The following is a 14605-nucleotide window of genomic DNA, read 5'->3' as shown; positions in this document are numbered from 1 at the left end:
CTCCCTCCCATCCTGTTTTAGTTACGATCTTGCAGGTTCTCTTCAGGGTTCTCTCTCTAGTCTATGGGTATGGCATCCAGTGCTTCCTTGGTCATAGTTTTTACCACACTGAATTATAACCCCTTTCTAAGCACTTGTGTCCTTGACTATACCTGTGCCTCATTAAAGTGTCCAGATTGTAGTCAGAATTCAAAGTATATTTTCTGAATGTATAAGTGCATGAATTGTTTTTTTTAAATTGTTTTTCTTATCACATAGGCAGAATCATATGTTTTCTTTATTATAAACCTTCTATCTAAGGACCACTTTCCGTAGGAATCAATGCAGAAAAATCCAGAAATCTTATTGTACTATATAGTAAAAGACACAGGTCAGTGATACTGAAACCCACGGAAGCATTACAGTCACCTGTGGAGCTCAAAAGGCTCACTGATACCCTGTCTGCACTCTCTTCTAAATCTGAGTCCCTGGTTGTGGAGCTGAGGTTAATGATGTGCATTGGTCAATCTGATGGAACTCACTTTTCTCAGGTATTCAAGTGGCAGAGCAGGTGTTCAGAGCTGAATGGAGATTTCCTAATCCCCAGCCTATTGATATCTTTCCATGATACCACTTTGCCCCTGATTTTGTGAGAATCACCACTGCTTCAGTGTGAAATATGTGCTGCCACACTGCATGGAAATAACAATGATACTTGCAAAAGTACTATTCAAGCTATTTTTTCAAACTAATTATCCTTACTGATAACCAAGTATATGGGCGCTATCGATGTCTTTTTTAGGATATAAAGTTAACTTATTCTCTCATATACATGACCACACTTAAAAATTAGCGAACAATCTGGGTATTCATGCATGTCTTGTATGGTAGACTGTCTAAATTCACCAGGTTCAGCCATTTTCTCTAATCTAGCAAAAAAGACTTGTCTCTAAATGTTTTACAAGTGAGTTATTTTTCACATTGTGTTTGCATGTGTGTGGGTGTGTGCATGTGTTCACATGCATGTGTTAACTGAGTGGTCTTTCTTACCACGTGAATCAAAATGTATCTCAATTTAGAACTTACTACGTTTTCCCAATTCTAGAGAAAGAACTAAACTAGTGGGAAAACACCAGGTCTCTAGCCAAGAGCTGCAGTATTGGTGGGTGAATTCTTAGTGAGCTTCCAGCCAAACATCAATAGTCCATCGAGGGAGCACTTCTTGTTCTGTAGTTGACTGTGTCACCTGACCCATTGCCAATTTATGTATATTATATTGAAATGTTTGCAGTGTCAGTACTTCCCTGATTTTGCCCCACAAAACAGCAATTTTGAATGGTTAAGCCTACTATAAATAGCAATATGCAGATGGAGTCCCTTTTTTGGAGATCTTTTAGAAGTACAAACCAACTGCCTCAAACCCAGTTCACTCCTCAACAAGATGGTGAGGGGATGGGAATGAATTTGTGCTACTGATACTTTTACCCACAAGAGTTCTCCCGCATTTCTTTATAGATACACTAAATGAATCTAATGCATGTTTTTGTCCTTTCCCACAACATGCTGTGTGTGAATAGCGACTAGTTACAGCCTTGGGTCTCTAGTGGTACATCAAATATCCCGAGAGCTTTCCAAACATATAGGTAATTTGCATCTATTCCCAAGTTCCTGATTCAGTACTGTAGGATGACATTTTGACATTCTGATGCATAATCAGAATTAAGAAAACAATTCATAGGTACTGAAAAGAAGAAATGTCTTGCTTCAGTAATCTTATCAAGCGCATTTGGGAGTTTAACTGGGTCTGTGAACATTACAACCAGAGAAAGGAAAGACCAGTAAAAGCAAAATAAAACTCTCTCTCACCATCTTCACCAGCTATTCCCAAAGGACCTGGAGGGCCTGGGGGGTGGGGGGTGGGGGGCAGGGTTCAGGGTCCCAAAGGTTCACAGGTTCAGGATTTCCTTCAGTCTTGAGATCAGCTAGGGCTGATATGATGGACAGGGCCCAAATCCAGGAACCTAGAGCAGAAGAGTAACAGAAAAGGTTCTCACAGACTGGAAACTAGTGCTGCTGCTCTTGAAGGATCATATTCCCACCCCATCAAAGGGATGCAAACCCTCACAATCCCAAGAAGTATCCGTTACTACAGGCGTCCACGTCAATGCTGGGACTAGGGTCAGAGAAGGTTAGGAAGGTTCCCAGGGCATTATCCCAAATGCCCTCTAGATGGGGCATGGAAAAGGCAGAAGGGACCTGCTGATCTTTCTATTGTAATCCAACGTCACTTCTTCCAATTTATGCTTCAGCCGGCTTGGAAATAGCCTCTGGTGGCCACATTTGCTACTTGGTCTTCGTTGTGATGGTTTGGCATCTGAAGTCCACTCATTTAAGCACTGAGGTTTCTTCCATAGAGAAATTGCCTAGTTTCATTTCTTCTCAGTTTTTCCACCTATACATGAAGGGGTAATTACGCCTATCTAAGAGGGTAGCATAGGGTTTGGGGATAATATAATGAAGTATTTAGCACAATGAAGGCACAAGGCTGACATCCTATGTAAGATTATCCTGACCACTGCTCTTCTTCTCAATATATCTAGGAGGTAGAAATTTTCCTTGATTGACATCCTTTTATTCCTATTAACAAAATAAAACCTGAACATGGACTTAAATATAACAAAATAGGTCAACAATAAATATAAATTCTAGAGGAAATTGTCCCTAGTTGTCCTAATGACTGAAAGCTCTGTCTGTGCTGATAAATCAACTATTGTAGCAGAGTGGTCCTAACTGTTATTACATGTCTAATGTCTGTGTCATCTTAATAATCTTAACACTTGCTTTAAAAGACAGCTAAGCCACCAATCATATCCTTGGTAATAAAAACTGGCTGTAATTTCTTATCCCAGTGATGACTCACAAAATGTTAAGTAATTGTGAGTGTAAATCAAGACAATTGTTTATCAAAATAATCTGAGAATTTGTTTCTCAAAGTCAGACATGTTTTCACACATGCTAGCTCTGACACTTCCCAACTGTGCAACCTTGAAGAAAATAACTAAACTGTTTCTCAGCTTCAGCTATAGTGGTGCTATGAATTCTGACATAAGTCACAGAATTGCTTAGATGCAAAAGAGAATGATGTAATAAATATGCCTGCCATGATGCATGGTACATCAAATAGTCCCATGTAGTAACTCCTGGCCCCTGGCTCCTACTCTCTGCCTTCTAATGAAAACACTGTACATATTTGAGCATATTTATGACCAGAAATTATTGATGGTTTCTCATATGAAAGCCTTGGGGCATCTTTAAATAATTTTAAGATGGTCATGAGGAAAATCCAGAGTGTTCAGGCTTACATAGCCCTTATTTTATTTTTGTAATTTTCTAGACCTGGCAACCCACTCCAGTATTCTTGCCTGGAAAATCCCATGGATGGAGGAGCCTGGTGGGCTACAGTCCATGGGGTCGCAAAGAATCGGACACGACTGAGCGACTTCACTTCACTTCACTTGACTTCACACCTCTCTGTGAGGTTGAGAAAGTTTCAACATTACATTCCTCATTGGAGTGAGGAAAACATTGAAGTCCAGGAAAGGGAAGTATTTTGGCTTCTTTGAGACTGTTTTACAGGATGGAACTTGTTTTATAATTCTGTTCTGTTTATTCTTTGGTGATTGTGCTGTTATTTAGGTATGGCTGAATCCCACATGACTAGAGATGAGTGGGGAATACCTTGTATGTTCAGAGTCTAAACTGTACCCTACACCCCCGCCCCCAAATAAATGTACACAGACATATACCTGCTTGCAGCTCAAACACAGCAGTTCTCTCTCTCACACACAGTCATTCAACACAGGTTGCCTAGTACAACAAAGAGTAAATTTAATAGTTTTTTGTTAGGTGCTATAGCACTGTCCTCAGACATATTGTAATAGTACTTCTGCTGATTAGAAAATATAACCACCACTGGAAGGTGTTATTAAATAATCAGTTGACTTATTTCATGCAATGCTCCTATATGAAATCTTTGGGAATAATTTTTTCCTATCCGTATTGCAAATGTCCCCACAAAATGCATATTTCCCATTATGGACAATATGAATTATATAAGGGGACATTTTTTCTGTTTTGCTTTGTGCCCAGGAAACTCAGCTTCATATTTTCAACTAAAATTTTGAAACTGGGTAGGTGCACACATATGCACTTTAATTGACCATTTAGTATGGTTTTACTTTTTGTCTACTTCTAATTTTCTCCTGCTTATATTTTTATACTTTGTACTATAAATTTATGTAAGATAACTCACATAATATTTAATGCTAACATTATTTCGGAACAGACCAATGAGAGTTCATATTATGACTTGCTTTTGTGGATGATGAAGAAATGGACCCTTATAAATGTTAAGAAGCTTGACCAGGGATGCGATATGACCTGTACTGTTTCCTTTATAAGCCGAAACTCACTCTTAACCAAGGGAGCGTGTTAATCCCCACAGGAAGGCTAATGTGAAGTTGACTTTCTGATTGATGCATAGCTTGCTCTGATAAAAGTGAAAGAAAATCTCAGAGGAGCAAGGATGAGAGAGCTAGTGGGTAACAAGCTGGAGTTTCCAAGCTCTGAACGAGAGTCCCAAAATACAAAAGTGAAACAGTCCCAAAGTGGTTGGTATTGGCCAAGTACAGAATAGAAGCCCTCGAGACTTTGTTCCAGGAAAGGGTAAGCATCTGGATCCGCGAATGCCAGGCAGAAATAGAGCTAGTATTGCTTTCAGTGGAACACTATAGTGAGGACTCTGATAGCACAAGGGGAGCTAGAACAGAAATTGAAACTCTGATATATTGGAATCTAGACAGAACAACCCAGAGAGCAGTGCATCTCAAAATCAGTCTGTGAAATCACATCACCACGAGGGCATTCTGGAAGGATACAGGCTCCTCTAAGGAATTAGTTTCTCATAGACTGCTCTGTGTTCCTCCTAGAACCTATTGGATTGAGAGGTGAGCCAGGAATTCCAAGACCAGCGAGTCAAAATGTTAAATGCCCTTGTGGAGAAAGGTCAGTCTTCACAGTGAAGCTCAGTGCAAGCCTTCCTCCACCCTCCACAATTGTCATCTTTCCAGAAGAACTTAAAGGACTTACTTGTCACCCTGCTTCTTTAACTTTTATGCACAGTATATCTTGTGAAATGCTGGGCTGGATGAAGCCCAAGCTGGAATCAAGATTACTGGGAGAAATATCAATAACCTTAGATATGCAGATGACAGCACCCTTATGGCGGAAAGCAAAGCAGACCCAAAGAGCCTCTTGATGAAAGTGAAAGAGGAAAGTGAAAAAGCTGGCTTAAAACTCAATATTCAAAAAGCCAAGATCATGGCATCCAGTCCATCACTTCATGGCAAATAGATGGGGGAAGAGTGGAAACAGTGCAGACTTTACCTTGGGGGGCTCCAAAATCACTGCGGATGGTGACTGCAGCCATGAAATTAAAAGACACTTACCCCTTGGAAGAAAAGTTATGACCAACCTAGACAGCATATTAAAAAGCAGGGACATTACTTTGCCAACAAAGGTCCATCTAGTCAAAACTATGGCTTTTCCAGTAGTCATGTTTGGATATGAGAGTTGGACCGTAAAGAAAGCTGAGTGCCAAAGAATTGATGCTTTTAAACTGTGGTGTTGGAGAAGACTCTTGAGAGTCCCTTGGACTGCAAGGAGATCCAACCAGTCCATCCTAAAGGAGACCAGTCCTGGGTGTTCTTTGGAAGGACTGATGCTGAAGCTAAAATTCCAATACTTTGGTCACCTGATGCAAAGAATAGACTCCTTGGAAAAGGCCTGGATGCTGGGAAAGATTGAAAGAAGGAGGAAAAGGGTACAACAGAGAATGAGATGGTTGGATGGCACCACTGACTTGATAGATACGAGTTTGTGTTTGCTCTGGGAGTTGGTGATGGACAGGGAAGCCTGGCATGCTGCAGTTCACACCAGGTTGCAAGGAGTCAGACACGACTGAGTGACTGAACTGAACTGAACCTGCAGGATTCCTGAAAATTACTATTTCAACTTTGATGTAGAGCTTTAATATTCCAAGGTGAAGGTTTAGCTAATGATGAACCAAACTCAAGTTTTGGAAAAACATCTGATGGCCAAAGAAGAGTATGATAATATTTTTGATGCTATAATTATGTTATTGGAAAAGGGGGATAAGGTGTGGCTAGAAGCATTTGAAAGTGAGGAATAAAAGCAAGCAGAAGTCACTATTTCTCAGGTTTCCTTAATTCATTCCTGAAACTCTAAGCCTCATATGAGTCTGCAACTTGAAAGGGAATAAAGCCAGGCTTCACTTTCTAAAATCTTGGATTTATTCCTCTTCCCCTTCTGAGAAAAATGGTTGCATTTTTTAAAAAAGGTATTTCTACTCTCATTAAAACTGGAGCTTGAAAGATGTTATCAGAATCAGGAAATTAACTCAATCAACCCCATCCTTAAGACCAAGGATATTCTTGTTTACATCACCCCGACTAGAGTCCACTGGACCCCAAATCATCCCTCTCAGGAAGATGTAATGAGTACATTCTCCCCACTTTCCCTATTCACATCCCATCTTTTTTCAGAGTTTTTACGTGCCTGAAGAACTTATTCTCTGTGCATTCTTCCATATAAATAATTTTCTGTAACTCACCCCATTGGCTCTGTCGGGGGCTTCGTTGGTGGCTCAGCGGTAAAGATTCCACCTGCAGTGCAGGAGATGAGGGTTCAATCCCTGGGTCAGGAAGATTCCCTGGAGGAGGAAATGACAGCCCACTCCAGTATTCTTGCTGGGGAAAATCCCAAGGGCAGAGGAGCCTGGCGGGCTACAGGCCATAGTGTTGCAAAGAGTCAGACACAACTGAGCGACTAAGCATGAACACAAGGCTCTGTCAAGCCGATTTGTACTATCGAAGGGGCGGAGGCAAATCTGGAACTTTCCCTTGCCAATAATAGAGGGCTAACAAATTGTGATCATTCCTCTTCTTGAAACATGAGGATGAATTAAAATACTGTATTAGAAAGCGTGACAATAGCTGGTGTAGCGTAGTCACCTGTAACTCTCAATAGCTGAACACAGTGTTCACAAAAACTCTTCAAGGGCATTTCTGAAAAAAGAGTGAATCTCTTTTTAGTAGTAAGAGAACCAGGGTCCTTCCTTATTGTGGATGTGCATCTTCTTCAGCATGTGCTTCCAGGTTCTGCACGTTCAAAGTGGCAGAAGAGAAAAGAAGATGGATGGGAGTACATGGGAGAAATCTGTGGACAAGTTTTCAAAGTGACTCCCATTACGAGTGCCAATACTGGAAGCCAGTTGCATGGTCCCTACTAAATGCAAGGTGAAGAGGATTTCCATATGAAACCAAGATGAAGGAGAAGCAGTCTGGGTTAACAACTAGCCAGTCCCTGATATAGAGATATACATTTATCTCTATGTATAGGCATATTCTGTACGTATATCTATATTTGCCTTAATAGCATGTCAAAGCTAACATATGTTAAGAAAGACACAAGGCTGAGTTTAGAGGTAAGAGAAGTAAAAAAAGGAAATTAAGACACAGGAGCTACTTTTTCCCTACAGAATGTATTTTCCAGTATGTTCATATAGGAGCCTCCCCTTAATTGCTTTATGAGACAATGAAGACAGAAGTAATGTCCCAGGACTATCCAAGATGGGGAGTCTTATGAAAAACCCTCCAGTGACTAAGCTCCCCAATGATTAGACCAGGATAAGAAAGAAACAGAACTAAACCTTCAACTTTTTCCAACTAGAGTGTAAAGCGTGTAAAGAGAATATTGCCTTGGTGGATCTATCTTATTAAAGCCCTGGTTGGCCTGCCTGACTTCAGACTCTACTACAAAGCCACAGTCATCAAGACAGTATGGTACTGGCACAAAGACAGAAATATAGATCAATGGAACAGAATAGAAAGCCCAGAGATAAATCCACGGACCTATGGACACCTTATCTTTGACAAAAGAGGCAAGGATATACAATGGAAAAAAGACAACCTCTTTAACAAGTGGTGCGGGGAAAACTGGTCAACCACTTGTAAAAGAATGAAACTAGAACACTTTCTAACAGCATACACAAAAATGAACTCAAAATGGATTAAAGATCTAAATGTAAGACCAGAAACTATAAAACTCCTAGAGGAGAACATAGGCAAAACACTCTCCGACATAAATCACAGCAAGATCCTCTATGACCCACCTCCCAGAATATTGGAAATAAAAGCAAAACTAAACAAATGGGACCTAATGAAACTTAAAAGCTTTTGCACAACAAAGGAAACTATAAGTAAGGTGAAAAGACAGCCCTCAGATTGGGAGAAAATAATAACAAATGAAGAAACAGACAAAGGATTAATCTCAAAAATATACAAGCAACTCCTGCAGCTCAATTCCAGAAAAATAAATGACCCAATCAAAAAATGGGCCAAAGAACTAAACAGACATTTCTCCAAAGAAGACATACAGATGGCTAACAAACACATGAAAAGATGCTCAACATCACTCATTATTAGAGAAATGCAAATCAAAACCACAATGAGGTACCATTACACGCCAGTCAGGATGGCTGCTATCCAAAAGTCTACAAGCAATAAATGCTGGAGAGGGTGTGGAGAAAAGGGAACCCTCTTACACTGTTGGTGGGAATGCAAACTAGTACAGCCGCTATGGAAAACAGTGTGGAGATTTCTTAAAAAACTGGAAATAGAACTGCCATATGACCCAGCAATCCCACTTCTGGGCATACACACTGAGGAAACCAGATCTGAAAGAAACACGTGCACCCCAATGTTCATCACAGCACTGTTTATAATAGCCAGGACATGGAAGCAACCTAGATGCCCATCAGCAGATGAATGGATAAGGAAGCTGTGGTACATATACACCATGGAATATTACTCGGCCATTAAAAAGAATTCATTTGAATCAGTCCTAATGAGATGGATGAAACTGGAGCCCCTTATACAGAGTGAAGTAAGCCAGAAAGATAAAGAACATTACAGCATACTAACACATATATATGGAATTTAGAAAGGTGATAACGATAACCCTATATGCAAAACAGAAAAAGAGACACAGAAATACAGAACAGACTTTTGAACTCTGTGGGAGAATGTGAGGGTGGGATATTTCAAAAGAACAGCATGTATACTATCTATGGTGAAACAGATCCCCAGCCCAGGTGGGATGCATGAGACAAGTGCTCGGGCCTGGTGCACTGGGAAGACCCAGAGGAATCGGGTGGAGAGGGAGGTGGGAGGGGGGATCGGGATGGGGAATACGTGTAAATCTATGGCTGATTCATATCAATGTATGACCCAAAAAATAAATAAATAAATAAATAAAATTTAAAAAAAAAATAAATAAATAAATAAAAACAAAAACAAAAACAAAAACAAAAAGCCCTGGTTGGCTGTTCCTTTCCCCCAACAATCTTTAAAATTTCTAGCTAGTCCATTGCTTGCTCTAACTATTATCAAGATGTCAGACTATCTGTGGTGTTGGCTTTCCCTGATCATTGGATGCTTATAACACTATTTTGACAATGACCTGGGCATGGACTTTTCCACCTACTGCTCGAAATAAAGTCAGTCCCCTCTCCTACCAGTCCTCCTAGCCCTCCCCACTCCAGCAAAACTTCTGGTGCAGTGTTAGGAGTTAGACGGCAGCAGCCTCCGATAAAGAAGCCACAGACTACCTCTGTTCTTAATGAGATTCAGTGGACTTTTTAAATAAATATTTCTTAGTTTTTTTTGTACTTTGATCAACTCCCAAAGTTGCAATTTTTTTGTGTGGCAATTTTGCTCAGTTTTAGTTTTTCTTTTTAAAGAGAAGATTGTCGAGCTCTTTCCTCAGCTATTTCCAAGGTCTCATTCTCAATTAATTAAATTTTTATTAACTTAGGTTCACTTTGGCAAGCACAGAGTGGCTGGTTGGCACACACAAGGATGTCAGTAGATTGACTATTATAGAAAAGCAAGAAGTTCTCAGAAAATATAGATAGTAAGGGAGAGAAGCAGAAGAAAAATCTCCTGGGCTGTAAAGTAGGAGAAAAGTGTTTATTATTCTATATTTAGCTCCAATTTTATCCACTAAATCACTTCCTCCCCTGGGCTAGTATCACAGTCTATAAAATTATGGATTTAGACTAGAGGAAATGGGATAATAGTCCATCTCTCATTTTCCTGGAAGAGTCAGAGATGGGTTCATCTCTAACAAACAAAGTTCATCAGCCTAATAGTCCCAGGCTTGGCCATCACAAGAAGAGATGACTTCCAGATATGGGTGGATTTCACTTTGAATGTCAATTTGTGAGCTTTCCTGGCATATTTGAATGTTTGACTGATCTGGTTAAAAATTAACCTTGACTTCAGCTTCAGGAGACCAGAAAACCAAACACTGAGGAAAAAAAAACAATCTATTAAACCATCTACCATAAACTTTCAATAACAAGCAGATGATCAAGTTATAGGACAGGTGAGGAGATGGTCAACGAAAGAGCTTTAGTGCCTGGGGGAAGGGGAAGAGCCAGGACCATGAACATTGCAGGTAAGTTTTCTTATTAATATCTACTGTAATTAAATTAATCCATTGCACTGGTAGATACCACTTTCCAAAGCAATTTAGTCTCCCAGTGTGTGATTTATATTATTTTTTAAAAATTAGAACATCTCTGGAAGGCAGCTGCCTATAATGCTGGACAAGAATAGAGACACTTTTTCAAATTTGCCAGTTGGATATTGCAAAGGGAGTGGAAGGAATAGAAGCTAATGGGGGACAGGGCAAGACCTTTGCTTTCATTATGAAATCAATATCAAATCATTCAAATTAAATCAAGGTCATTATGACATAAATCAGGGACCTCCAACCCCCTGGGCCATGGACCAGGGGGTAGAAGGTTCAATGTGTCATAAAGGGGACAACATAACAAGTGCATTAATAGGAGCAAGTCTAATGCAAGCATATTGATCTTATCAGCTTTATAGTTCAAAGTGGTATGAAGGCTGCTGCACTAAGTTAAAGGTTTAGAGTAGTGGGAAGTAGTAGTTGGCTGATTCAGTCTTTGGTATTTGTCAATTCATTCACCAACAAACAACCACTCCTTATATATCTTCTGTGATCCAAGCCCATCCAACAGATAAACCAATAAGACAATACAGAGTAACACATGGGTAAATCAGGTGCTTATTCATCATAAGAAGTAGACTACTCTCACCAGTTGTCTAAAGATCACTGCTAAACAGATGGCAGGAGGCTCTGAGTCCATGAGAGGTTTGCATGAGATTGAAAAAGCAGCATTGATTTCATATAGCATGAATTAGAAGATTTTTTTTTTAATTTCGTTGTGTTCAACGTGAAAGTATGTCAGTTCAAAGTGCTTCCTGATATTGTCTGGATGAATCTCAGTGTTGGTGCATGTAGTACTTCATGGAACTAAAGATCAAAATAATATCAATTTCTTGGAATTGTAAAACCATCCAGCCAGTTGACAAAATTTGTAGCACAGTCTCTTTAAGAGAGGCCGATCCATCTCCCAGCCTATCTGAACCTTCGTTGATTTTTCTTCTGCTCCAGGTTTCAGGATTTTAGCTCAGCTTGTCCTCTTACTTGTGGCTGATGTCAAGTCTTCAGCAGACTCAGAGCTGTGTGAACCTCGTGGGCCCCGAGGACCTCCGGGACCCATCGGTCCTCCAGGGCCACGTGGTTTTGCAGGTAAAAAAGATTCAATGACTCTCTTGACCTCCATAGTGTCTCTTTGGTTTCAGTGTTCATAGATTCAGTGAACTCTTCCCGGTGATCTGGTGAGAATATTGATCATTGAGATACATCATTTTTTGGTAACAAATGATCATGGCCTCATTTTCTCAAGTCCTTAGAGTCCTAAGATTCATCTACTAAGACAGACTCCAACTCCCAAGAAATCTGTATGCTCACACTGCTGTGTGCAGTGCGAATTGAGACATAGGAACACAGCCCCATCTCTAGACTACGTAGAGCACTTATGTTGGCATCACGCGGGGCAGGTGTAAGCTGAGATTTGTCCAGTGGTAACACCGGCATATGGGGCAGCAGATACTTTGACATCCTGTTCCCTTGTCATCTGCTGAGAAGTACATTAAGTTAAGTTCCCATGGAGATCCCATCAGATTTGAAGACTTGTATTCAACTTCTAAAGCAATGGTTTTGAAATCTGGCTGAGCATCCGAATCACTCACAGACTTGTTAAACATGTAGGTTCCTAGTCTCCATCCTCAGAGAGTCCTCTAGAGGCCTGCAGTGTAGCCTGGCCCTGAGTGACTGGGCGACTCTGGTAGGATGGTGTTCCACAGCTATTCTGATAAACAAGCATATTTGGATACCCCTGTTCAGAATTCCTATTTAGTCCTGCCATAGTGTGATCCTTAAACTTATCTGGGCAACTTCCAATAACGATCCTTAATACTCAGCCTTATAGTAAAGAAAAGACATGGCAGAACATGTCTAAAGATCCATTCATATACTTATTCATTCAAGTACTCATTTACTGAACATATTTTGAGTGCTAATTTTGTAAATGATGCTGAGTATGACATTTAGGAAGAAAATTAAGTACAACTCTTGTTCCCGGTTTGGATGAGGCCGTCACTTAAGGGAAGGATTATAATTCTTTGTGGTAATTCTTTATAACTATGGGAACAGTTAATACCAGGTGTGGTACAAGGAGACAGAACTTTTCCAAATCTAGAGGAGACAGGCGAGCCTTCTGGAAGCAGTGATGCTTGAGCTAGGCTCTGACCAGTGAAAGGAAGTAGCTGGAAGGGCAAGAAGCATAGGAAGGAAGAAGTAATTCATTTACTATGTAAAATACAAAACCTTAAATGGTATTGTTCTATTTTCTGTTTATTTTGGAATCTAGGACCCATAGGCATGCCAGGACCAAGAGGGAGACCTGGGCTTCCTGGACTCATTGAGAAGTGCCCACCCCTACCTCAGTCTGCCTTTTCCGTCAAGCTGAGTGGGCCTTTCCCAGGACCCTCCCAGCCCATTGTCTTCCAGGAAGTTCTGTACAACCATCAGGGCCACTTCAACCCTGCCACTGGCGTGTTCACCTGCAGCGTCCCTGGCGTGTACCAATTTGGCTTTGACATTGAGTTGTTTCAGAGTGCTGTCAAAGTGGGTCTCATGCGGAATGGCACCCAGATCCGGGACAAGCAGGCAGAAGCTGGGGATAGCCACGAGCAGGCTTCTGGAAGTTCCATCTTGGAGCTGGAGAAAGGCGACAGGGTCTGGCTGGAGTCTAAGCTGGACAAAGAAGAATCTGAAAAAGGAACTACTCACACTGTGTTTTATGGGTTTTTGCTCAATGGAAATTAAGATGGCTAGGGGTAACTGCACGGTTCTCTCCCTCAAGTAACTCTGAATTTAAGAAAAGAAGCTTCCTGCATCTCAACTATTTCATCTAGAACGGCTAAATGATGAACAATCACTAAAACAGTAATGGCCAACTTGGACAAAATGAATGTATTACCAACTGCTGAAACCAATAAAGATGCATGGTTCATCAATTTATCAGTAATTTCTTGTGATTCCCAAATTTCAAGATCCTGGGTGGCAAAAAGTGGGTGAAAAAACAAAGTGAGGTAGGAGGCTGCCCAGCCAGGTTGCTGTTAAACACGCCAGGAAAACCCCCATTCAGCTCCTGTTTTGCTTGCTCGCACCCCGCCGCCCTGGTGGCTCAGCGGTAGGTAAAGGATCCGCCTGCCAATGCAGGAAAGATGGGTTCGATCCCTGGGTCAGGAAGATCCCCTGGAGAAGGAAATGGCAACCCACTCCAATATTCTTGCCTGGGAAATCCCATGGACAGAAGAGCCTGACGGGCTACAATGCTTGGGATCACAGAATTAGATCATGACTTAAGGTCTCAACAACACCCCACCTCACCCCCAGGGGACAAAAAACCTCACTCAAAGTCTCAAATCTCTTTTGGTAATTAAGGATGTAAATACAGAAGTAAATATCTCTGGCAGAGATAGCAAGTTTGCTTAAAATACCAAATGAAAATGATTTCCATCAAAGGATTACCCTAAAGATAATTGGATGAGTGATAGTACATAAGGCAGAGGGTCAAAGATGGAAGTGAAGGAAATTCTGTGGCTTCATAGTTTTCAGATTAATAATTAATTTACTTGAAGCTGCTACTTACTTACCCAGTATCCCTTCTACAAGTTTCTATTACAGCTAATTTTGTTCGCATTGCCTCAATGAACCCATTTAAAAAAAGAAAAAAGTAATTTGACCAGCCGCTATTGCATTCAGGGTGGCCACAAAAAACACTATCCTTCCTGGTGAGATGTAAGTGCATGGTACTTACAGGAGTCATATTTAAAAGGGAAGTGACTCAACTGGCTTATGTTCTTGGCGTTTGATCTCTGCTCTTTGCTTTCTCCTTTTCTTCTATAAGGAATGAAGATGCAGTTCTTGCAGCTGCAACAACCATCTTGCAGGCATTAAATCAAAGCCCCATAATCCATGGTTGAGCAGGAGGATAAAAGTAACAATGTTTTTTGTACACTGACATAAGTCAACTTTATACTAC

The 14605-nt window shown here is 40.7% G+C and overlaps 1 protein-coding gene across 1 annotated transcript; it reads left to right on the top strand.

The window, feature by feature from the left end:
- The first annotated feature begins 10402 nt into the window (after positions 1-10402).
- On the top strand, positions 10403-13574 carry LOC122680737 (protein HP-25 homolog 1). The gene is made up of 3 exons (XM_043882400.1): positions 10403-10578; positions 11605-11742; positions 12926-13574. Exons 1-3 carry the CDS (start codon positions 10515-10517, stop codon positions 13381-13383), a joined length of 660 nt encoding a protein of 219 aa, XP_043738335.1. The 5' UTR covers positions 10403-10514; the 3' UTR covers positions 13384-13574.
- Positions 13575-14605: the final 1031 nt, after the last annotated feature.

Source organism: Cervus elaphus, chromosome 22 (assembly GCF_910594005.1).
Source record: "Cervus elaphus chromosome 22, mCerEla1.1, whole genome shotgun sequence".
Classification (NCBI taxonomy): domain Eukaryota; kingdom Metazoa; phylum Chordata; class Mammalia; order Artiodactyla; family Cervidae; genus Cervus; species Cervus elaphus.
The sequence above is the reverse complement of the archived record's forward strand: the minus strand, read 5'-3'. Positions and strand labels throughout refer to the sequence as shown.

Coding starts and splice junctions, on each gene's coding strand:
- LOC122680737 (XM_043882400.1), top strand. CDS start 10,515: ATGGTCAACGAAAGAGCTTTAGTGCCTGGGGGAAGGGGAAGAGCCAGG. Junction 10,579..11,604: donor CAGGACCATGAACATTGCAG/GTAAGTTTTCTT, acceptor CTTCTGCTCCAG/GTTTCAGGATTTTAGCTCAG. Junction 11,743..12,925: donor AGGGCCACGTGGTTTTGCAG/GTAAAAAAGATT, acceptor TTTGGAATCTAG/GACCCATAGGCATGCCAGGA.